This window comes from Heloderma suspectum, chromosome 2 (genome assembly GCF_057233095.1).
Source record: "Heloderma suspectum isolate Gila_16-S chromosome 2, 16-S_ref, whole genome shotgun sequence".
NCBI classification, from domain to species: Eukaryota; Metazoa; Chordata; class Lepidosauria; order Squamata; family Helodermatidae; genus Heloderma; species Heloderma suspectum.
Window position 1 is genome coordinate 339,435,111 of NC_139459.1, and position 25,221 is coordinate 339,460,331.

The window sequence follows — 25,221 nt, forward strand, 5'->3', positions numbered from 1 at the left end:
GCAGCCTTCTGACCCAGGAAGCTCAACCCGGATATATCCGGCAAAAAGGAGCAAAAAAGACAGCAGCCCCCTCTGCTGAGAAGCAGCAGCCGGAGCCCTCTGCTGGCTCCCGAGAAATTCCCGTCTTATCCACATGATTCGATAAAGCAGTGGTCCCTAACCTCGGGTCCCCAGACGTTGTTGGACTACAACTCCCATCATTCTCAGCCAGCATGGCCAATGGTCAGCCAAGCTGGGAGCTGTGGGCTGACAACATCTGGAGAGCCACGGTTGGGGACCACTGCTATAAAGCATCCTCCCCCGACCTGGTGCCCTCCAGATGTGTGAGACCACAACTCCCATCATCTCTAGCCATCAATGATGGGAGTTGTGGTCTCACACATCCAGAGGGCACCAGGTTGGGGGAGGATGCCATAAAGCAATCCCAACAATATGGGTTTATTGTACACAGTGCATCATCTAGAACCAATGTCAGTCTGGTCTACACGTGCAGTAGAATGAGACAGGAGAATCCTGAGGTAGTGTATAATAGACTACACCAGTCTGAACAGCAGCTGGTGGGTCACATTGATTAAAGAACAGCTGCATTTAAAAACAAAACCTCCCTGCAAGCTGGGCTATGACCATTGCTGTGTTTCGGTTTTGTTTTTATTGCAGGGAGAGGGAGCACTTTGAAAAATGGTACCCTCCCACCCATAGTCTAAAATGGTATGGTCCAGTCTGCCATGTCAAGGTACTACCACCACATTCTGTTGAGGGTGTCGATCAGGATTTAGAATAATTGAATCATAACATCAGTAGAGAGTTGGAAGGGTTCTTGGAGGTCATCTAGTCCAGCCCCCTGCTTAATGCAGAAACTACAATGCAGGATGCAACTATAGCATCCCTGACAGATGGCAGTCAAGCCTCTGCATAATTATTTCCAGTAAAGGCAAGCCTGCCACATCCCAAAGCCATCTGTTCCATAGTCAAACAGCTTTTACCATTAGGTAAAATTTCCTAGCTGGAAACTGCTTCCCTGCCATTTCCATGTACTGGTTCTAGTTCTGCCCTCTTGAGCAACATAGAACAAGGTTCTTCCAGATAAAGGGGTCCTAGTTCTAATAGAAGGCATTGTGAAGCTGATCCCTCTTTTTCTTCTCCAGGAAGGAAAAAGATGGAGGAAGCGCTGGGGAAACACAGGAGGATTACGAGTGGAAGACAACATTGTCTGGACCCCCCCCCAAATACTGTGTTTGAGGCAGGGCACTCACTGGTACCATAAAAGCCTCATCTGGAAGCACCCCACGTCTGCTTCATCTTCTCTGTGACATCCCTTCAGAATATGTGAAGACAGCTATCCTGTCTCCCCACAATCCTCTCTTCTCCAGGCTAAACATATCCAGCTTTTTCATCCATTCCTCTTAGGACTTGGTTGTGTACAGATAATAGATTGACCACCACCACCCCACCCCACAGATATTTAATTGCAGGTGGTATGATCGAGCTATCATTGCCCTGGTACACATATTCATTTCTTCTGTCCAGCTATGGTAAGGTTACCAACTGACCAAAAACAAACAATAAAGACCCAGCCTGGCCTGCTCTTTTGCCTTGAACTGCAGCGTGATCTGTGCAAATCAGCTGAAGCTTTTCACAGCACAGAAGTAAACATTGCCCCCTGTTAGTATCTGTGCATCACACCACTGATAAAAGCACAGCTACAGGGACTGGACCAAAAGTTGGCAACACCTGCACTATGGTCCAACAGGATTTGCAAGAGTTTGAAACACAAACAACGCTAGCAGGAAGAGACACCCCGAGCGTGAATTCCTTCCCGAGAGAGTTGCCTCTGCCCCACATCAGCTTTACTATCTTTTAGAACAGGTGTTGGTACAGTTGCCAACTTATTTATCAGCTGTTCTCCTGTGCCTTTAATAGCAGTCCAACACACATATATGCACAGGTGAAACTTTCCCCATTATGGAGATAAAGCCATGGGAAATGCTTCACTTCAGTGATTTCTGTGTGTCATGCTGCTGCTTTTAAGGAACAGCGAAGGACTGGGTGGCAGGACTGGGCATTTGCCAGGGTTCCAAGACTAGCAGAGAGCCCACCACCCTAACAGTGCTACCACTTCCGCTTTGCACAAGAGTGTCCAAGAAGACTGGATGCAGTTTGCATGTTCTGCCTCTTCCAGGTCAGGAGGCCTACTCAGGGTGCTGTGCCCAAGGGCCCCGCAAAATCCTGGAGTCAGCACTGGGAACAGTCAGTTAAAAGGCAGGCAGCCTCAGCTGTTGGTTAACTTCTTTACATATTTGTTGTTTTTAAAGTGCAAAATAAAGCTCTCTGTGGCTGTTATGTGCTGGTGTGACTCTTAGTGAGCTGAAAGCTTTGCGGCACATTTTATTTATTATTTATTTATTATTACATTCACATCCCACCTTTTTTTTCCTCTTGGAAGGAAGGCAAGGCAGCCCCCACGGTCGTCCTCCTCCTCTCTATTTTAACCTCACAACAACCCTGTGAGGCTGAGAGTCAGTGACTTCTGAGTAGACATGCCTAGGACAGCATTGTTAGATATGTTCTTAACGTGAATTTTATCTGGTTAGGCTGCTGCTTTTCGTTATAACTGTTGTGAATTTTAACTGATTGTTTTAAATTTTTATCCTGGAAGCCGCTCCGGGATCTTTGTGTTCACAAGCGAGGCATCAAAGGGGTTTAATATGTTTTGACCAGAGTCAACTGATTCTTTCAAGGAATTCATCTTCAAACATCCCAATTTATGTGTTCTCAATCTTGATTTGCAGCAGAATATTCTTACTTTGATATGGTAACCAATGAAGCAACTTCCAATTTATTAGGGCTGAGTCAGATGATCTGTCAGTATAAGCCTCAGTTGCATTTTCCCATTAGAACAATAATCCAAAATACACATTGCAGGAGATAGCTGTATACAAAGAGATAGCCATGCTCCCATTTGTCTCCCCTTCCCTCATCTCCCCACCCCCACCCCCAATCCCAATCAGCTGTACTCCCAAGCACAGGAGGAGAGCACAGCAGGTACTGGTGGAAGTTTTATGATTCCCTTTTCACATAGATAAACAAGGACCTTAACCACCAGGTCATCCATCCTTGCAGAAAGGAAGCAGGGAGGAAATACTTCCTTCACAACCTTCTTGTGTCTCTAGCAACCAATGAATTCCAAAATACACAAGAGCCCCTATCTGTGAGCAACTTCATCTCTGTGTGTGGCAGATCACAGGGAGGGGTGAAAAGTTAAACTTGGGGAGATCTCACGAGATCTTACTCTACTCAGAGAGGCTTTGCATCAGGGCTGGGGAACTTGAGGCCCTACAGATGTTGATGAACTACTACTCCCATCATCCCTCACCATTGGGCAGGGTGGCAGGGGCTGATGGGAATTGTAGTCCAGCAACATCTGGGGGGCTACATGTTCCCCTGCCCTGCTTTACATCAATGACACTATTTGAGTTATCTATAAAGATGTGTGTCTGTCTGGCTGTCCATCCATCAGTGCCATAGGACCATGACCATGAAACCTAGATATCTGAAACTTGGCATGCATACTAAGAGGACCCTAGGGGTGTGCACCTTGGGATTATTATGTTTTCTTTAATGCATTGATCAACTTTAATTAATTTTAATGTGTCTGTGTGGTTGAAGCTTGCAGTAACATCTTCAGTCACTAGGGAGAGACTTCCTTAATATGAGCATAGCTTTGCAGCCAATGCAGTTTGAAGCCAGAGATTAGTAGGCGAAGGGACAGTTATACGCCCCCTCGTGCCCCCCCCAGGAATGGAGTAGGCAGACCTGTCTCTCAGGGGGCTATAGGGGTGCACCATGGAAAGGATCATGCCTAGAGGTGCCAGCAGATGTGGCTTCACTCAGATGGAGCAGGCACAATGTGTCCAACTCTGATAGTTGCATAAGTTTGCTTAGGGCACAGTCCTATGCATGTTTAGACAGAAAAAAGTCCTACAGCTCCCAGCATTCCCCAGGCAGCCATGCTGGCTGGGGAATGCTGGGAGTTGTAGGTTTTTTTTCTGTCTAAACATGCATAGGATTGCACTCTTAAAGGCTTTGCTGTGCCAAACTAGGTGCTATTCCAACCCATGGGAAACTGGATCTGCTCATTAATCCTGTCTTAAAGGAGACTCTTAACCCCAAGATCATCCATCCTTCCTGTTTCCAGATAAAATCTGGGAGGGAAAAAACACAGCACTCAACATAGAACAAGATTGATTTTTTATTTTTTTTTATTCCCCTAGTCTATTTATTCACAACACACACACACACACATACACACAAATTCCTGCTCACTTCAGACACTGCTGGATCAGAAAGGCAGCAATCTTTCCAGTCAGCCAACCATGAAATTCTGGCTAAACCACCACAGGTTTTATCTTCAGGAGCAATTGGTTCTCTTGAGGAAGGCTGCAGTTCACAAGCAACTCTCTACATGTGGGATATATCTTTCTTAAGAGAAGCTGTTCTGATTTCTAACCTCTTTTGAAAGGATGGTCCATTGCTGTCCTGAACCCAAAACAGGCAATGCTAATAAAGCACACAACTGCAGAATGATCAAAATCACAGGAACATGAGTATATAATTGTGGAAACACTCAAATGAAACAAATGCCATGACCTGACTAGTACATACCAACCATAGATGAAAACATGATATACAAAAATATGAATATGGTGTACGAAAATATAGACAATACTCTGAGAATAGGAACCTGGAATGTAAGATCTATGAGCCAGGGCAATTTGGATGTGGTTATTGGGGAGATGTCAAGATTAAATATAGACATTTTGGGTGTCAGTGAACTGAAATGGACTGGAATGGGCCACTTCACATCAAATGACCACCAGATCTACTACTGTGGACAAGAGGACCACAGAAGAAATGGAGGAGCCTTCATAATTAATAATAAAGTGGCTAAAGCAGTGCTTGGATACAATCCAAAAAATGACAGAATGATCTCAATTCGAATTCAGGGTAAGCCATTTAACATCACAGTGATCCAAATATATGCCCCAACCACAGATGCTGAAGAAGCAGAAGTAGATCAGTTCTATGAGGATCTGCAGCACCTACTGAATAGTATGCCAAAAAAAAGATGTTATTTTCATTACAGGAGACTGGAATGCTAAGGTGGGTAGTCAAACCACACCTGGAATTACAGGCAAGCATGGTCTGGGAGAACAAAATGAAGCAGGACATAGGCTGATAGAATTTTGCCAAGACAACTCACTGTGCATAACAAACACTCTCTTCCAGCAACCTAAGAGACGACTTTATACATGGACTTCACCAGACGGTCGACACCGAAATCAGATTGACTACATCCTTTGTAGCCAAAGGTAGCGGACATCTATGCAGTCAGTAAAAACAAGACCTGGAGCTGATTGTAGTTCAGATCACCAACTTCTTATTGCACAATTTAGAATCAGACTAAAGAGAATAGGGAAGACCCACAGATCAGTTAGATATCAGCTCACTAATATTCCTCATGAATATGCAGTGGAGGTGAAGAATAGATTTAAGGGACTAGATTTAGTAGATAGGGTCCCAGAAGAACTATGGACAGACGTTCACAACGTTGTTCAGGAGGCAGCAACAAAAAACGTCCCAAAGAAAAAGAAAACCAAGAAGGCAAGATGGCTGTCTGCTGAGACACTGCAAGCAGCCCAAGAAAGAAGGAAAGCAAAAGGCAACAGGGATAGGGGGAGATATGCCCAATTCAATGCAAAATTCCAGAGGTTAGCCAGAAGAGATAAGGAATTATTTTTAAACAAGCAATGCGTGGAAGCAGAAGAAGATAATAGAATAGGAAGGACAAGAGACCTCTTCCAGAAAATTAGAAACATCGGAGGTAAATTCCAGGCAAAAATGGGTATGATCAAAAACAAAGATGGCAAGGACCTAACAGAAGCAGAAGACAGCAAGAAAAGGTGGCAAGAATATATGGAAGATCTGTATTGGAAGGATAATAACATCGGGGATAGATTTGACGGTGTGGTCAGTGAGCTAGAGCCAGACATCCTGAAGAGTGAGGTTGAATAGGCCTTAAGAAGCATTGCTAATAACAAGGCAGCAGGAGATGACGGTATCCCAGCTGAACTGTTTAAAATCTTGCAAGATGATGCTGTCAAGGTGATGCATGCCATATGCCAGCAAATTTGGAAAACACAAAAATGGCCAACAGATTGGAAAAAATCAACTTATATCCCCATACCAAAAAAGGGAAGCACCAAAGAATGTTCAAACTATCGAACAGTGGCACTTATTTCACATGCCAGTAAGGTAATGCTCAAGATCTTGCAAGGTAGACTCCAGCAATTCATGGAACGAGAATTGCCAGATGTACAAGCTGGGTTTCGAAAAGGCAGAGGAACCAGAGACCAAATTGCCAATATCCGCTGGATAATGGAGAAAGCCAGGGAGTTTCAGAAAAACATCTATTTCTGTTTTATTGACTATTCTAAAGCCTTTGACTGTGTGGATCATCACAAATTGTGGCAAGTTCTTGGTGGTATGGGGATACCAAGTCATCTTGTCTGCCTCCTGAGGAATCTGTATAACAACCAAGTAGCAACGGTAAGAACAGACCACGGATCGACGGACTGGTTTAAGATTGGGAAAGGAGTACAGCAGGGTTGTATACTCTAACCTTACCTATCCAACCTGTATGCAGAACACATCATGCAACATGCTGGGCTTGATGAAGCCAAGGCTGGAGTTAAAATCGCTGGAAGAAACATTAACAATCTTCGATATGCAGATGATACCACGTTGATGGCTGAAAGCAAGGAGGAGCTGAGGAACCTCATGACAAAGGTGAAAGAAGAAAGTGCAAAAGCTGGGTTGCAGTTAAACCTCAAAAAAACCAAGATTATGGCAACCAGCTTGACTGATAACTGGCAAATAGGGGGAGAAAACGTGGAGGCAGTGACTTTGTCTTTCTAGGCGCAAAGATTACTGCAGGTGCTGACTGCAGCCAGGAAATCAGAAGACATTTACTTCTTGGGAGGACAGCAATGACAAATCTTGATAAAAGAGTTAAGAGCAGAGACATCACACTGACAACAAAGGTCCCCATAGTTAAAGCAATGGTATTCCCCCTAGTAACCTATGGCTGCGAGAGCTGGACCATAAGGAAGGCTGAGCGAAGGAAGATAGATGCTTTTGAACTGTGGTGCTGGAGGAAAATTCTGAGAATGCCTTGGACTGCAAGAAGATCAAACCAGTCCATCCTCCTGGAAATAAAGCCAGACTGCTCACTTGAGGGAAGGATATTAAAGGCAAAACCGAAGTACTTTGGCCACATGATGAGAAGACAGGATACCCTGGAGAAGATGCTGATGCTAGGGAAAGTGGACGGCCAAAGGAAGAGGGGCTGACCAAGGGCAAGATGGATGGATGATATTCTGGAGATGATGGACTCGACCTTGGGGGAGCTGGGGGTGGCGACGGCCAACAGGAAGTTCTGGCGTGGGCTGGTCCATGAAGTCATGAAGAGTCGGAAGCAACTGACCGAATAAACAACAACTGAGAATCTTTATGTACACGTAGATGATGGTCTTGGTCTTTACAGGAGCCCAGTATAATCCTGTTTCGCAGTGACATCTTCAGAATTTAGACTCAAAGACTGTGAAAAGTACCATAAAGTCCATATAAGGTTACACGTTAACAATACAAACATATCTTAAAACATTGGTATAAGGACTTACTGAGTTGGTATAAGGACTTATACCTCATTGGTATAAGGACTTACTTAAAACATTGGTATAAGAATTACTGAATACATATAAAAATTCATGTTCCCCATGTTACGGTCACACATTTCCAAAACATTACTTTAAACAAAGACTGAAAAATCTATGTTTGCAGAACTCCTTCTTTTGATTTTTCAGTCTTTGTTTAAAGTAATGTTTTGGAAATATGGGGAACATGAATTTTTATACGTGTTCAGTAATTAAGGGAGCAGTCCTATGGCCACTAGACAGTGGGTAGACGGCCATAGGCTATGCTGTTTTCCAGGAACCGACCTCCCCCCAACTTCCATGCTGCCTCCCTGTCCTCCGTGCTCGCAAGAGGAGTGCGGAGCGGCTGAAAAGGGGCGTGGCTGGGGGTGTTCCAGGGCGGGGAGACCGGAACTGCCTGTACGACACATCCTATGTGTTGTACAGCAGCCTCCTTCCCCGCTCCGTCCTCCACGGCTAGACAGCCGCAATCGGCTGTCTAGCCAAAAAAGCAGGGCAGAAGTGCGGAGGGAATGATCCCCTCCGTGCTTCTCCTGCCCTGCTTTGGATAGGTGGTCCCCACCGAGTTCAGAGGTGGCTGCCTATCTAGATAGGATTGCTTCCTAAGCAGGCCGACCATATTTCCTTGAGAGAAAAACGGGATATTGGGATGACAAAAACGGGACGGGGTTTTTATTACAGCGGAGAGTTCCGCTGTAATAAAAAAATAGCTACCAGCCTGTTGAACCGAAATATGAGTCTGAAAAGTCTGAATCAAACTGAATGTAGGGCAGAAAGAATCCCTATGGATGGAATGATGGTAGAAATAACAGTAAGGCTCACCCTCCTGGCTCCCACACGCTGAAGGGGGCTTAGCGACCGCCTCTTGAATTCCCCGCCACTGCAGACAAGCCAGGGGGCGGCGTCTGATCGTCGCTAGCTCAAGAAGCCTGGCCCCGACTGGATACAGTAAACAGAACTTCCTCTTTCGTCACACTAGTAGTTTCACTGCACGCATTGATTAGCATAGAGCCTTATGATAAACGCGTTCAGTTTTTTTACAAAAAATTAAAAACGGGACAAAATTGACATTTATATTAAAACGACGGGACGGTCGGGAAATATGAAAAAAATGGTGCTGTCCCGTTTAAAACGGTTCATATGGTCAGCCGATCCCTAAGTGAATTACTCAGCCATTCTCAAGAGTATTGTCTATATTTTTGTACACCATATTCATATTTTTGTATGTCATATTTTCATCTATGATTGGTACTTACTAGTCGGGTCATGTTATTTGTTCCATTTGAGTATCCCCACAATTATGTACTCCTGCTCTTGTGAGTTTGATCATTCTCCAGTTGTGTGCTTTATTAGCATTGCCTGTTTGGGGTTCTGTACAGCTGGTGCCCTATTTTGTTGCATAGCCATCTCTGTCCTGAACATGGTGGACATGTCTAAGCTGGGCTCTTGGGGGAGGCTGTAAAACTAGCTATAGGTGACTTCCATCCTCACCCCCTGCCGCACCTCTGCTGCCATCATCTCTCTGCTCTCATCACCAGTTTCAACAGTTATGGGGGCGGAGGAACACTTTGAAGAGCTGCTCCTGAACCACTTCTTGGTCAATCTGTAAGTGCCCCATCCCTCCCTCATTTGCCTTAACTGTAACCCAGTAAGAGGAGGGGAATCAAAACACAATGGACCTTCCAGAAAAAGTGGGAAGGTGTGGCAAGCATGATGGCCAGAGAGGAGTGGGTGGGACAGAGCTGTGAATGGGCTTTGTTCAGAGTGATCAAGTATATGGGGTTGACCCTTCTTTGGAATACCACGGCCTTTCCCAACATTGTGACCACCAGATGTTTTGGACTACAACTCCTAGCATTCCTGATAATTGGCCATGTTGGCTGGGGCCGATGAGAATTGAAGTTCAAAACATCTGGAGGGCACCAGGTTGGGGAAAGCTGGAATAGCAGATACATTTCCCTCTAGTGTGCTGCATTGCTCCTTGGAAACAAAAGAGATGGACACCGTGGATGGATTATCCACAATTATCTGTTTTTTGAAGCAGACCCTCTCCCTCTCCCTCTAACAGCAGTTTGATCTTCAGTGATCAGCAGTAATAATTTTTGACTCCCTGCTACAAAATGGCTCCACATGGCTGGTTTCTGCCGATTAAACCTCTATTCAAGGGACAAGAGGAGCAAGTCAGGTTAGGCTTTTTTTTCCTGGCTGGTTGGCAACCCTAACTGTGATGTCGAAGTTAGGCATTTAATGCTGGCCTTTGGCTTCCTGATTTGTGTACCCAAGTGTTCAAGTACTATACATACAATCTCAACAAGCCTTGAAAAATGGACTCTGAGGGCTTGGCTGGGATGTTTTGACCATGGAAAACCCTCTGAGAGCAAAGTGCTTTCCAGAAAATGCAGTCATTCTGGTGCAGGCAGGTAGCCACATGACAACAAAAGAGGCAGGAAGGGAAACATGAAGTAGTAGAGAAAGGAACCGGAAGAATGCAGAAATTCTCTAGGAAGGGAAACAGGTTCTGAACATGCCCCATGTGGAATCATTGTGTGGATGCAGGAAATGCACAAGCCACCTACTGAAAGTAAGCCAGGGTCTCTTGTGAAAGCAACCTTTGTCTCAGCTCATCCTGTATACAGAAAATTACCAAGATGGCTTTGCAGACAGACTTTTCTGCCGTCCCCTTCCTGCTATTTTGGCTCGGCTACCGAGAGCCACGTTTGCCAGATCTGAGGCACTGAGAGGTGACGGAACTGCTTAGCACACCCTTTCCCAACCTGGTATCCTCCAGATGTGTGGGACCCCAGGGGAACAATGCGATTTGCAGTCCCACACATCTGGTCATCAAGTTGGGAAAGGCTGTGCTAAGCACTCACTTTGTCTTTATAAATGGGTAGGGTAGGGATCTGCTTCTGCTGTTCCAGTGGGATTGTTCGCATGCGATGTGAGAAAAGATCCTAAGCCTGCTCCACATATCATCTGAATCCCTTGATACTACACCATTCTGCTCTACTTCTCTGCTATCTAATCTACCCACCTAATATATTACCTCCCTCACAGCCCAATCCAAAGTCCATTTAAAAAGACTCATGTTGCTTCAAAATATACCCTCTGGTTGAGGGCTATAGCTCAGTGGCAGTCCATACATGTTTTCCTATTTAGAAGGTTCCAGATTCAATCCCAAGCATTTCCTATTCAAAGGAAAGACTCCAAAGAGGTTCTGCCAGTTGGAGTAAACAATACTGGGCAAGATGGACCCTTGATCTGACTCAGTATAAGGCATATTTTAGTACACACCACCTTTTTATATTTCTATCCTATCTTCCTGTCCATCAGCCCACAAAGTGGGCTAATTATATACTGAGCAAAATCACGGTAAAGCTAGACTGTATAATTTCGAGCCAAAGAGGAAGAATCTGCATATAGAAAGCTAGCAAGGCAGGGACAAGAGTTCTGCCTAGTTTCCCCACCTGATCTGCTAGTTGTCTGTGTACAGGGCCTTTTTTTATCCACGGGAGCATATTCAGACATGCAACCCCTTACTTGCAGCCTGAAGTGGTACAGTCCAGGCAAACATTTACCACGTTTTGCTGATTGTGTAAACTAGCCCTATAAATCTATAGCAATATTTTTAAAATGTGAACAGGCAGGGCTGTCTTGAAAGCAGGAAGAACAACTCATGAAATGTTTGCATGGCAGTTGAGAGCAGGTTTGCCTGGAATTGCTATGGCAGCCTTCCCCAACCTGGCAACCTCCAAATGTGTTGGACTACAACTCCCAGGATGCTCCGGGCAGCCATCTTGGAGGGAAACAGGCTGGAGAAGGCTCTGCTATGGAATGGCTCTGGGTCTAGACATGCAGAAGAATGAGGTGGTAGAATGGGCTGTACCACTTCAGAATATTGGTGGAGGGCTTTTTTGTCTGCTCTCCTGGTAAAAAATTAGGTCTCTGCAAATGGAAAACTAGCAGATCAGGAAAAGAGGTTCTAGTTCAGTGCTTTGCCTGCTGTGATTTGTTGTTGTTGTTGCAGGGAGTGTTTAATATAGGGGAGATCTAAACTCCAGAACTCCAGTGGTGTAGTCCAGCCTTAACATGACATTCTGCTGCATGTTGTGTAATGTCCTTTTAACGCTATCCATATGTAAACTACACACTTAAAACTGGGTTCAATGGCGTGGCTCCTGCAAGAGACACTGGAAACTGCAAGATCAGAAGTCACATACAGCAAGTTCTTAGCACCTCCACAAAACTGCAGTTCCCAAAGTCTCTTGAGAGTTAAAACTGGTTCCAATTTGTTTGATTTTGCAATGTAGATGAGCACGGAATAGAACTCCTCCTGTTGGCAGGGGCAAATCTCGGGTTAAAGAAACTGCTAGTGCAGACACAAACCCAGATTTATATGTAGAATATCACGTAAATTGAGGAAATCTACATAAAGCCATTTACTTTGCATCATTTTGTCCCATTTTTGACATAGGTGTTCTTTGTTTTTGCAGAATCCAGAACATTGTGGCAAGGAAAGGACTAGTGGCAGGGATAGGGTGACCATCTTGTCATAGAATCATAGATCATAGGGTTGGAAGAGGCCTAGAAGACCATCGAGTCAAACTTCTGCTTAGTGCAGGAAGCCTGATTCCCAGGCGGTCTCCCATCCAAGTACTAACCAGGGCTGACCCTGCTTAGCTTCTGAGATCAGGCACATCCAGCCCGTTGCTCGTCCTTCTCACAGAGCTCTTGTATCTTGACTGGCTGCATGACAGGCAGCAATTCAACCAGGTAAACTTTTCCCCACATGGAGGTGATGTGGGGAGGGGTGGAAAGTTTCACCTGCTGAATGGCTTCATGTCAGGCTGTTGTTTATGGCACAAGAGCATTGCCACAATGGCACAGAGCCGCTGGGGGCTAGGGAGGAGCCTATGCTGGGGACAACTATCCAGGCCAAACTCTGTGCAGTTTTGAGCTCTTTGTCAGGACTGGTCCACACATGCAGCAGTATGGGGGGTGGGGTACAGTGGGTTGTGCCACTTCAGATGTGTGTGAGCCATGTTTGAGTGCTGCCCCGTATAACTGCTTCCTACAAAGAAAAGCTAGCACATTGGGCAGCATGGCTCTATCCCAGATCATTCCCTGCTTTGCATGAATTTCTCCTTTCAAGGAGAGTTCTCTATAGGGGCCCATGATGGAGCCCCCCACCTGCAGTCTGAAATGACACGATCCATTCTAAGTCACATGGCTCTGCCATGTCATTCTGCTGCTTGTGTAGACCAGGCCTTTGCTCAGGTTGTCAGGTTTTCTCTGCAAAGGGAGCAAGGCTGGATAGATATTTTAAAGACGCTGAGGCTACTCCTATTTCTCAGCTTTGGAAATGAAAACTGGGAGGTCTGTACAGTTTTCTGTTAGGGGTGCTGTCTCCCAGCTGGAAAATAATTTCTGTGTATTTCATAGTTTAATTCAGGAGTGGGCAATTTGTGGCCTCCCAGATACTTTGGCCTGTAACTCCCATCAGCCCTACCCAGCATAGCCAGTGGTGAAGGATCATGGGGGTTATAGGCCAAAACATCTGGAGGGCCACCAGTTGCCCACCCCTGGGTTAGTTGCAGGGAGAGGTCTGGGTTCTCCTGTTGTGATGCTGCTTGGCTTCCTATTGGGCAACCAGAACATTTTGGGCGGGTCCAGGCAACTTCTACTTCCATCCATTTAGCCCCCATAAAGCTGATTTGCCACCGCAGGCCTGATGTCATTGCAGTGTCATTGAGGAAGGGGCCCACGTTAGCCAGCTCCAAAGGCACAACCTGCTGTGATGCAAGGTGAGGCAGCTGGCTCAGGAAGCTGGATTTGGGGTGCCATCAACAGTGACGGAGACAGACAGACCTGATGCCATGCGGCACAACTCCCCAAGCAGCTCTCCTGCACCAGCTCCATTGGATGAACAGGAGCTGCTGTGCAGCTCCTCTTCATTGCAAGAGGGCTGTGCAGGAGAACTTCCTGGTTGACTGTGTTCATTAGCAAGGGGTTACAGGTGCCATTTGGATTTTCCACCCTAGGAACCAACATTTCTTGGAGCAGCCTTCGGCAGCTGCGTAGGAAACAAAGTATGACTTGGTAAGCTGGTCCAAGATATTGTTGGACCAACAGTATTGTGGGGCTATTGTGATCTAATACAGTTTCCTGTGGTCCCTCTCTAATGTTTCTGCTACCCACCTCTCCCTCCTTTGGCCAACCCTACCCCGACCCCTCCAAACCCTTGCCACAAGCATGCCAAATAATCCAAACACCCAGCCGAATTGGTTATGGCAGCTAAGTGCCATTATGAAGGCTGGGTGTGATTCCCACAATTTTATTCTGAGCACAGAATCTGAGTATCCTTGGTGAAGAACAGTCTTCTTTGGCCTGGTGTGCAGATACGCTCACAACCAATTCCAAAGCCCTTTGCTCTTTGACACGGCCTCTTTGCTACTCAAAACACAAGTCATGCGGACAAGGCCTCCCTTGGTGTGCTCAGCCTGCCCCTAAGAACCGAAGGGATCGTAGCTGCCATCTTGGAGCCAAAGGAGAGGAGTGACAAAGCAGGGGAAATGATATTCTGGGCAAGGCCGGGTAAGTGCTGGTGTGAGAAAGCTTTTGTGTTTGACAGAATTCTTTTGAGCCCGATAAACGTTAGGTGAACTTTTGCCTGCCCTTATGGCAATCTAAATTAGTCCGATAGGATTGTGTTTGACATCCTTCGTACCTCAGAAACGAAAAGGGAATATTGGGCCAAATAATGTATTTGGACAGTAACAGCCCCCAATGGACTTTGGATTGGACTCTTACACCTGGGGAATTCTTAGGAGCACCGAAGGTTTGCCAAAGCCAGGGCGCGTCTCTCCCCCCGCCCCGCCCCATGGAGCCTAGTGCTCTCTCAGATGGACGGATGAGCTGCTCGCCTCCTTAGCAAGGTTCAGTCTTCTTGCATTGTGTGGACGCTGGTATGAGCACAGTCTCCCCTGCCCGGTGGGCGTGGCTGCGGAGGTGCCGGTACAGGTGGGAGGTGCTGCGGAAGCAGCGCCCGCACTGGGGGCAGGGGTACGGCCTCTCGCTCGCATGCACGCACTGGCGTTTGAGCCGGGCCGAGGCGTCGGCACAGGGTTTGTCACAGTCCCCACACGCGTGGGTGGGGAGCTGAGCGCCGTCTGGGTCGAGGTGGTGGGTGTGCTGGTGACGCTGGAAATGCAAGGTGCTGTTGAAGCTCTTGCCGCAGTCTGGGCAGACGTGGGGCTGGCCCCCCGCGTGGGTGCGCTGGTGCCGGTAGAGGTGGGAGGTGCGCCCAAAGCGCTTGCCGCAGTCCCCGCAGGAGTAGGGCCTCTCTCCCGTGTGGATGCGCCGGTGCCGCTCCCAGTGCGAGCTCCAGGTGAAGCTCAGCCCGCACTCCCCGCAGTGGTAGGGCTTGTCGGCGGAGATGTGGAGCTGCCGGTGCTGGGCCAGCTGGCCACGAGTACTGAAGCTCTGCCCGCACTCCCCGCAGCCGTAGGGCTTGTCGGCGGTGCCGTGAAGCCGGCGGTGGCGGGCTAGCTGCGAGCGCCCCCCGAAGCTTTGCCCGCACTCGGGACATTGGTGGCTCTGGTCGCCCCCCATCAGGTGCAAACGCTGGTGTTTCACCAGCGCCAGCCCGTCGGCAAAGGCTTTGCCGCAGAGGGTACACTTGTAGGGCTTGCGGCCCCGGTGGGTGCGCTGGTGCTGGTCGAAGTGCAGCGTCGTGCTGAAGCTGCGCCCGCAGTAGGTGCAGATGTAGGCCCGGGTGACGTTGGCGGCCGCGTTGGTGCCGTGGGTGCGCTGGTGCCGGTAGAGGTGGGAGCTGCGGCTGAAGCGCTTGCCGCACTCGTTGCAGGGGTAGGGCTTCTCGCCTGTGTGGATCCGCAGGTGGCGGGCGAAGTGCGAGCTCCACGAGAAGCTCTTGCCGCAGTCACCGCACTGGAAGGGCAGGCGGCCGGTGTGCAGCCGTTGGTGGGTCACCAGCTCGGTGTTGCGGCGGAAGCACCGGCCGCATTCGGCACACTGGTAGGGCAAGCCGCGGGTGGGCATCAGGGGTGGGGCAGGAGGCACGGGGGCGGCGCTGGTGCTGGCGTGCGCCCGCTGGTGCCTGTAAAGGTTGGAGCTGACGTTGAAGCTCTTGCCACAGTCGCCGCAGCGGAACGGGCGCTCACCGGTGTGCGTGCGCCGGTGCTTGCTGTAGTGCGAGCTGCAGCTGAAGACCTTGCCGCAGTCCTCGCACTGGTAGCCCTTCTGCAGGACCACGATCGGCGGCCCTTCCCCTGCCAGCACCTTGCCCCCGCCAACCTGCTGCACCACCCTCCACCGCAGGCTCTTACAGGTGCTGGGGACCATGCTGGCATCCAGCTCCACCACCTCGGGACTGTCCTGCTGCTGAACATCTTCCTCTTCACTCTCTTCCTCCTCCTCGCTGCCCAGTCCCTCCGCTGCTGGAAGAGACAGAGGACAACAGTGTTTCTGATGGGACCATCTATACTTCAGGGGTAGGGAACCTCTCTCAGCCCAAGGGCCAAGTTCCAGTTTGGAGACACTCTCAGGGGCTGCGTCCCAGCAGTGGGCGGGGCCAGAGGCAAACAGGGTGGGGCTAAAATCCACAAAAATACCAGCACATTTGTAACTAAGCATTAGGAGAGGCATTTCAAACATTTAGAAGGGGGGGGGGAACTGCACAGAAGCCAGGAAACTAGCAAACCATCGGTTGGTGGAAAGGGGGTGGAGCCACAGGAAGGGGAATGGCCATCTGGGGAACGCCAGAGGGTGAGACTGGGACCTCAAGAGGGGCAGATTTGGCCTCTGGGCCTGAAGTTCCCCACCCTGATCTGTGTATTGAAGGGACAGCCAACACATGGCTGGTAGGAAGCTTACTCCCAAGTGTACTTTCAATGTGTTCTGTAAGCCCTTGTTAGATTATTCCAAATCTCAGCTTTCAATTTTTAAGATTTCTAACCCTCATCATTGCATATTTTCAGACTTTCTCGTGCCCAGGCAACCATGCAACCAGGAATTTTCACCCAGCCCTGGCTATGTGGATAGATTTGAAAATTTGGTTACAAAATGATAAATAGATCAGAAACAAGGAAGTAAATTCATTATTGTTTTGCAACCTTCACTCATATAAGTGTCCGATAAGCAGAGGACCAGAGTGAACAAGGGGCTTCTTTCCCTGAGGTGCAATGCAGTCATGGATCTGCCACAAGAGTTTGGTGGCACAGCCCTCAATGTGCTCAAAATGGTTGCTGAAGAAAGTGACAATTTCCCCCCACAAGAAAGCAAAAGTTGTCTTGTCTTGGAGCTGCAAATCTCAGGGAATTAAGCTTGTTACAAAGAAGGTAATTAGGAATCCAGAGAATTAAATAAACAGTAAGGTAACTGGTATCAATAGAGAAGACGCAAGCAAGTTCACAATGAATTGTGGGTAGCTGGCATAAAAAGTAATGGTCAAATTGATCTGGATGGCATCCAAAGAGAAAATGTTCAGCTAAAGCCTTATCACTTGGGCCAAAAAGTTATTTGAGTAATGAACAGCTGTGAGACTGTATTATTTCAGGTCAAAAGTGTACTTCAAGCTTTCTCTTAACAATTAATGAGCAAAAAGTATTGTGTAAGGTATACACATCAAAAAGCTTGATACACAGATGGCTAAAAAAACTACGTACTCAGGTTTAATTGGCAAATTCTGAGTAAGAAGTTATATTCTCAAAGGTTTAATTTAAAATTGATCTATGTATGTTCTAATTTTAAAGAATGTTTAATAACAGTGAGATAATTAAGACTGTGAGCCCTAATTTATGGGACAGTGGATAATATTAGTAATGAGGACATTTCTACACAAAAAAGTATAAATATGTGCTGATTTTAGAATGTGGGACCTTCTTATTAGAAGCTCACCAGGACTCTGTACCTGTCAGCTGAATAGCCTATTCAGCACTGAATGGGGAACTTGGTACTTAGAATGAGATCTCTCCTTTTTTAAGTACTAAAGAAACAGTTAAGAAATTCTATTTTTTATTAAGCTATTAAAATCTAAGAATCTTTCGCAAAGCTCTGTTTAACATCAAGATATGTTTTAATGCCATTTCATGCAAGTTGATGTGATGCTACAAGTATATTTCTAATAAAAATAAAAAAATAGATCAAAAAAGATTTTCCTTTACTAATTCTTGTTAGGGCAAAACCAAAATTGAATCCACCCTTAACAATTTTTGGTGTACGCTTTGTTTGAAGTGTGGGTAGTTAATTGGCAGCCAAAAGCTTCCTAAATACTGGAACTATAGATTGATAACACTCAGCAAAGACCCAAATCTGTAACAATCCAACAATGCAAAGAATGGCTCAAGTGAATGAGCCAAGTAAGGTATTACATGAATGGGCAACAGAACAAGAAGGCCAAAAGCCAATATGCCAGAGAAAAGTACCTCCCCTACCAGAGGGGAGGTGTCTAGTTAGAACTTGAGCGTAAAAGAAAATCCAACAATCAGTCTTGACAATGCAGGTTTTGGGCCAATCCATTGATCCACCCTTTCCAACATCTTACTTCCAGGAGAAGGTACCAACTCTGGTTGTGTGCAATACGATACACACTTTCCTAGGAGTTGAACATGCATAAGATTGCAATGTAAAACACCTATGTTTGAATTGACTGACATTTCTTAAGTTAGGTGACAGCTGTAATAATAAATAATAAAAGCCTTCATGAGCTGCTTCCAGACTGTTCTCTCAACCTTGACTGCTAAATAATGGGTTTGAAAAACAAAAACCCCTCCATCAAAAGTATGAAAGGCATGGTTCTCAGTGTGACCACATCTGAGCAACATACCACACTATATATGCACAGATCATAGCATAGCGTAGCGTAGCATAGCATAGATAGATATACATACATACATACATATACACACACGCGCGCGCGCACACACACACACACACACACAGGATTGCAATAAGCACTGGGTAAGATTTAGGCACATGCAACAGGTCAGGTGGAAGTGGACTTCGCTGCCATGGCTGCCCCTCCAGCCCTCCTAAAATGCGACCTGGAAGGTCGGTGGATCCTGCTGAATGGAGTAGGCTGTGGTAAATGGCACAGGATTTTCTACCAGAGTTTGGAGATTCCTTCTCAGCCCCCTGCAGCACAGCCGACCCCATTCAGGGTGCCCTGACCCTCTGAGGAGCATTTTAGGAAGGCTGGAGGAACTGCTGCGGAGAGGGGGCATAGAGCTCATGCTTTGCAGGCAGAAAGGACCAGGTTCCACCCCTGGCATCTCCAGGCAGGGCTAGGAAAGAATCCTGCCTGAAACCCTGGCGAGCCACTGCTGCCAGTCAGTAGCAATATTACCGGGCTAGATGGACCAACGGTCTGACTCAGTAGAAGGCACCTTCCCATGAGAAGTCCACTTCTGCCAGACCCATTGCACACACCTACATTTGGATCCAATGCACTGACCTGATAAATGTGTGTGTGGGGGGGGAGGACAACAAAAGGGGGTAAGATTCATGATTCAAGGCCAACAGACTACAAATGAAGAGAATATGGAAGATGCGATAAAGAAAAAAATTGGGATCCCCTGGCTGTGTGCCGTCCTCACCTAAACTGGCTCTCCTTTTGTTCTCCCTGTTGCCAGGCTCTGGGATGCAAGGGTCCTCCTCCTCCTCCTCCTCTTCCACCAAGAAAATCTCACCGGGTTTGGAACTTGGAGGTCCTGCTTAAAGAAGGAAAAGCAGAGATTTAGGCCTTCAGTGTTGCTGGGTATATTTAACCCTGTGCTTTTCTGATCTACCTTCTTCAGTGGCTGCTTCTGACTGCAAACCACCATCTCCATAGCACCAGCCACTTGCTCATCTGGTGCAAATTTGTAATTGCTGTCACCAAAATATAGTCTACAGCAGGGGTGGGCAGAATTTAGGCCAGGAGCGCACAACCTTTTTGGCCCCGAGGGCTGCATCGTGTCAGGGAGCTGCACATGCGTGCGTACATACACATGCACTCACAAACACAAGCTTGGGTTTTCTCTTGCTAGGGCTAGCAAGGGAATCCCTCATCTCGGATCTCTGATGACAGATCAAAGATAAGGGAAGGGATTCCTTTGACAGCAGGCTGCACTTTTTGCACTCCTGCTTTAGGCTTATGGGAACTGTTTTTCGCTAGAAATCCAAGATCCACCAACCGGAGCAAGGTGCAAAAGAATAGCTCAGGAAGGCAGACGTAGAATTGCAGAACAAGGTGCCTCTGAGCACAAGCTCAGCCCAGGAATTTGCTTTCAGTACTGGAACTAGAGCTTCCAAACAAATCCTCACACAAACAGATGTACTTCTGTTCTCCATCCCCCCAGCTTTCTTGATTTTAGCAACCTAATTTGGGGGTGGGGAGGCTTTTTGTCGCCACTGATCGTTAAACCATTGGGAGTCAGAACCCCCTGCTGATCTCATGCAAATCATCAGGAGATCTACAGCAGAACCTGATCTACCTTCTGCCCATGCCTGGTCTGCTGTATTCATTTCTCTGGATTATGTGTAATCAGCTCCTAAGTTTGACCTGCCTGAACAAACTGCTTCAGTTGACAGATTGACATGCTGTATGTAACCTTTGGTTCTAGGTTTCTGTTTCCTAACAAGGAAACGTCAAAGAGATGTCAAAGAATAAGAGCTGGTTCACACACCCATTCCTTAATCAGTGCAACTGACATGTGTGAATCACAGATCTAACACCGCAGATGTGACTTTCATACCACTTTGCCTGCCATTATTCTCAGTGGAGCCAGTTCACTTATCCAGCTGTCCATCATCAAGTGTACCATATCCTAGTGTAGGAAAATCATATGTATATGCATGTGTGAATCACCCTGATGTAATTTTGTATCTCTGTGTATCAATCTAGGGTTTGCATGTGGTACTGACTACCCCAAAGTGTCTACTAGCATGCAAAATTCTTCCATTCTGAGCTAGTTTGAAATAAAAAGATTTGCTTGGATCTGCTTCCCAGAAGTAGCTCTGTTGAGCCCAACTGTTGGGACATCATTTTCAATTTCCCCTCAGTTCAATCCATTATTTTTCACTTTTTGGACTTTATCTTTTGGCTTGCTGTCCTGTTTCACCCAGTCTGGGTGGGGCAAGATTTGAGGAAAAGATTTCCCATAAAAGCAGATTCGACTCTGCCTATGTTGTCTTCAGTTCTGGCCATGCAAACATGCTGCATGTAGTTTTTTTGGTTACATTGTGAAAATTCGGATTACTGCACAGATTCTTCCTAGAGATGTGTAGGAATTATTCATTCCACCCCACCGCTTTTACTTCTGTGTTTCTGATTCACACAGCAGCCTCTGAACAAGTCTCCCAACATGCTCAGTAGCCTCTAGGTGCCTGTAGCAGCTATCAGCTTGGACAGTTTCTACTACAAGCACAACTTGCAAGACTCTGTAGAAAACTCCAAAACAGAGAAAGTATCGCTCCTGGGATTCACAGCACAGCCTCCTTTGGCCTGGGAGCTTCTGTTGTTATGAAAAAAGGTACTTACGTAGTGCCACCAGACTTTCACAGGTCTCCTGGCGAGTTTCCCTGAAAACAGGCTTCTGATTAGAATCTGCAACTAGCCATTCATCCTCCATGATCTGACCCCAAGCCAACTTCTCACAGGTCACTTGCTCCTGAAACAAGAATGACCATCACACACACTGAGTACTTACTATTCTGGCATTGTCCTACTCAAGAGTCTAATGACCAGGGCAGCGTCACCGAAATTCTGTCACAAAGTAATTTAAGTATACCTACCTAGTTTTGATTTTAGTTTGTAACTTCTCTTTTTACACAGAATATCGCTATTGCTTGATCATTTGGCCTTTCGGGAGGGACTCTAGGTAGAGTGTTATAATTATTTGTGGGAGTAAGATATCCCTGGAGCTAAAACACCAGATCAGACTAGTGGACTCTGTGTACGCTTGAAATAAAAACCACTATTACCCTATCCATAATCTTTAATGTAGAATTAGATTTCTCACTTTATTTCTTTATACTACTTTTATACCGCTTAATATCCTAAAATCTCTAAATGGTTTACAATACCCTAAAATCTCTATACATATAGAACATAAAATGAATATAAAAACAATGCAAGAACATTATAAAATAATGGGTGAAATCCAGCATAAATCCTAGTTAGAGAAGGCCCAATGAAATGAAAGGGACTTTGGGTAGTCATGCCTAACTTGAGTCCCATTCATTTCAAAGGGTCTACTTTAAGTATGACTTGCATTGGATTTTACCCAATAAATTAATAATTAAAAACATTAAACCAAAACAGTTACAAAACAGAGCAGTGCCATAGTCCATTACAAGTCAGAGAAAGCCTGTGTAAACAATTATGTCTTCAAGCGGCATTTCAAGTTCACCAGTTTCTGCCTTGCAAACAACACATGAGAGGGTGTTCCAGAGGGTGGATGCCACTACCGAGATGGCCTACTTATGTGCTGTTACTTAGTGACACTCTGTTGGTTGCAGAACAACCAATAAAAGTCTCCTCAGAAGATCTCAGGGGTCAACTGAGTCTTTATAGGGGAAAGTGGTCAGCTAGGTATCCTGGTCCTGAACTGGGAACATAGGAAGCTGCCTTATAATGAATTGGACCATTGGTCCATCTAGCTCAGTATTGTCACTGAGTGGCAGTGGCTCTCCAGGGTTTGGGGCAGGAATTTTTCCAGCCCTACTTGGAGATGCCTGGGACTGAACTTGGGACCTTGTGCACATGAAGCAGGTGTTCTCCACCAAGACATGGTACTTCACCTTTAGTGCTTTGTGTGTCAACAACAAAACCTTGAATGTTACCTAAAAATGCATTGGAAGGATAGAGCACAATCCATCCTTCTTCAGCCATCCTAACTATAACTATGACAGAAGGGTTAAAGACCTTAAGGAGCACCTAATCCATGGAACCAGCTGCCAGGATTCTAGGAGGAAATTCACACATGGATGCCCATCATCTGATGACTAAGGGCAGCCATCAAGTGATGAGTCCTATGAATGAGCCACCAAAGATAGAACTTCCACCTCACCTCACATGACCTCAAACACAGTTTTCACATTTAGCTGCAAGGCATTATGTCCACAATAACTGAGTGATGATAAATCAAGGAAAGTACCCTCATGTGCAACCCTTAAGTCTTCCTACAGCTGGGAACTCACACATTGCTCCCCTGTCTTTAGATGAGGGATTATCATGATCCGAAGAAAACTGCGTAATAAACAGAAGAGCTCATTAAAGAACACCCGAGATATTTAACACTAGAGCAAAGAGCTCGTTCTGGCTGAGGCTTGACACCATAACTTATTTAACATAATAGTTAATCCAGACCCATTGTCAAGACACTTGCCACAAAATGCTGCTGTGGCTAAATCATGCAGTTTTGCTCCTTTTCGCATTTGTAGAAGCAAATAACCTTTCTCAGCACAGCTTTTTGTCACAAAGGCCCAAGAGGAGATATAGAGGAGTATATAAATACACACACACACACACAAATACATTAGAAAATAGACAACTCACATTGCTCTATTCACAGGTACCAAATCTTGCATCTCCCTCCCTTCTGCTGTGGATGGGGCAATATTAAAAAAAGTAATCCAAGTACTCTTAGGAGAGAAGTATTTTTGTCAATGCAGGTACAGATTGGGATACAGCAGTCCCACACAACCTGTGACCCACCAACATGAACGCCGTCCACAAACACTATGTTGTGACGTTACAAGTATCGGACAACTCCTGTTTTTGCAGTTCCAAACAGGCATCAAAACCAAGAGGTTTATTACTCCTGGGTGGCTCTCCCTATGTGGCTGTGTAGCATCCAGACACACTGTCCTTAAATTAGGTGGGGTAAAGAGGCAAGGTTTGTGTGTAGGGTTGCATTAATCACGGGCCAATCCCATTTGGACTGTGCCATGCTCAACAACTCTGCAAATCCCCCATCCGCTATTTGGATGAGATAGAAATAAGCCTAAGGATGGCCCCATATGACGAGCTCTTTATTGTGTGCCTGATCATGGATGGGTAACCAGATTTCCTTTCGGTGGATTGGATCCAGATTTAAGCCGGATGAACTGTGTTGGCGGAAGTGGACTTCCTTGGCCCCCTCCTTCCCACAGCAGCCCCTCCAGCTCCCTGAAAATGATAGAGAGAGACCCTGCTGAATGGGGTGAGCTGTGGTATAGGGGGTCCCCAAAAATTGGATGGAGGGACCTTCCACAAGAGGAGCCCTTCCCCTTGTGGAAGGCCCTTCCTCTTGTGGAAGGGAGATCCTGGATCCAACACCACACCATGTCCATAAGAATGGTGAGATAGATCACTTTTATTCCCATTTCACAGAAGGGAAGAAACAGAGGCTAAGAGGCAGAGATATGCCCAAGGCCACCCAGATGAGCAGCTGTAAACATCGATGTGTCCATTCCAAGTCTATCACACGGGGAATACTTCTTTCTTTATTGTAAATTTAAAAACAGGGATTTGAGGATTAATAGGACCTAATGTCAAATCCAGATCCTTAGAAATTTTATGGGGATCTTCAAGAGCCTTTACCAATCACGGTATGAGGAGTGTGTGTCGCAGCAAGGCTGGAACCTGACAAAGGAGCCTCAGCATGGCAAAGAATTAGGCTGGAGGGTTTTTTTTTTAATTTATTTGCAAATCTCAGAAGGGATCTCGGAAACTTTTAAAGATTCCCCACAGGGCTGATTGGACCATTGTTCTTCGGTTCGATGACAAGGAAACTGCATCTACCCCTTCTATGAGTTTAACAGGATCATGTGTCAATAATTTAAAAAAAGACCAACTCTAGACCTAACTCCCCCCCCCCCCGCTTCTTTTCCCGCTGATCTACCGTACCCCTACCCATTACCCAGGAGGTTGTGGAAGCCGGGGGGGGGGGCGAGGGGGGAGGTTCGGCTTTTTGTACAGGGTCACTTTTCTGCCCATCCACAGATCTCCTCCTCATATGCATTTACCTGATTTCTCCGGCCCAGGAGCCAAAAAAAGATCTGCAGATCCCGGGGGCTGTAAGTGAAGCTGCTCTAGGATTCCGATCCGAACAATTCAAACAATGAGAAAGTGTCTTGCCTGGCTCGAGATCTTTATTAAAGGCCGTTTTGGCGCAGCATAAGATCTCCAACCTTTTGGGACTGGGAGGGCACCCCCCCCCCCAACTGCGAGTCTGCAGCGGAGGCAGCTTGAATCTGTTTGCAGCTGAAATGCAAGGAGGCAGCCCCTTCCCACCGCCACCACGATTTCTGATCTTCTCTCTTTTCTTTATGATCCTCCGCCCCCCCGCAGCCGCCTCCTCGCCTTCCTGCCTCCCCCTCCTCTCCTTTCACCATCAGATCCCAACCACCAGCCGCTTGCTCCAGCCCCTTCCTGTGTCCTTGCAATACCAAGCCGGTCTGCAACCGA

General features: G+C 46.6%; 1 protein-coding gene across 3 annotated transcripts; it reads right to left on the reverse strand.

Moving 5' to 3' along the window:
- Nucleotides 1–8,394: 8,394 nt before the first annotated feature.
- On the reverse strand, nucleotides 8,395–25,115 carry LOC146355139 (uncharacterized). 3 transcript variants are annotated; one of them, XM_084840728.1, is made up of 4 exons: nucleotides 24,780–25,115; nucleotides 21,310–21,439; nucleotides 19,385–19,498; nucleotides 8,395–16,225 (listed from the first exon to the last, which is right to left on the reverse strand). In XM_084840728.1, the coding sequence occupies exons 2-4, from the start codon at nucleotides 21,398–21,400 to the stop codon at nucleotides 14,700–14,702; spliced, it is 1,731 nt and encodes a 576-aa protein (XP_084696854.1). In that variant the 5' UTR covers nucleotides 21,401–21,439; nucleotides 24,780–25,115; the 3' UTR covers nucleotides 8,395–14,699. The 3 variants fall into 3 exon arrangements, with proteins under 3 accessions (XP_084696854.1, XP_084696852.1, XP_084696853.1); XM_084840726.1 differs by having other exon boundaries at nucleotides 8,395–16,228; XM_084840727.1 differs by lacking the exon at nucleotides 24,780–25,115 and adding an exon at nucleotides 23,329–23,602 and having other exon boundaries at nucleotides 8,395–16,228.
- Nucleotides 25,116–25,221: the final 106 nt, after the last annotated feature.

What these genes read in the sequence shown, in the direction of transcription:
- LOC146355139 (XM_084840726.1), bottom strand. Translation starts at nt 21,400, where the DNA reads ATGGAGGATGAATGGCTAGTTGCAGATTCTAATCAGAAGCCTGTTTTC. An exon ending in TGAAAGTCTGGTGGCACTAC is followed by an intron (nt 19,499 to 21,309) that starts GTAAGTACCTTT and finishes TTCTTTAAGCAG; the next exon opens with GACCTCCAAGTTCCAAACCC. An exon ending in CAAAAGGAGAGCCAGTTTAG is followed by an intron (nt 16,229 to 19,384) that starts GTGAGGACGGCA and finishes TGTCTCTTCCAG; the next exon opens with CAGCGGAGGGACTGGGCAGC.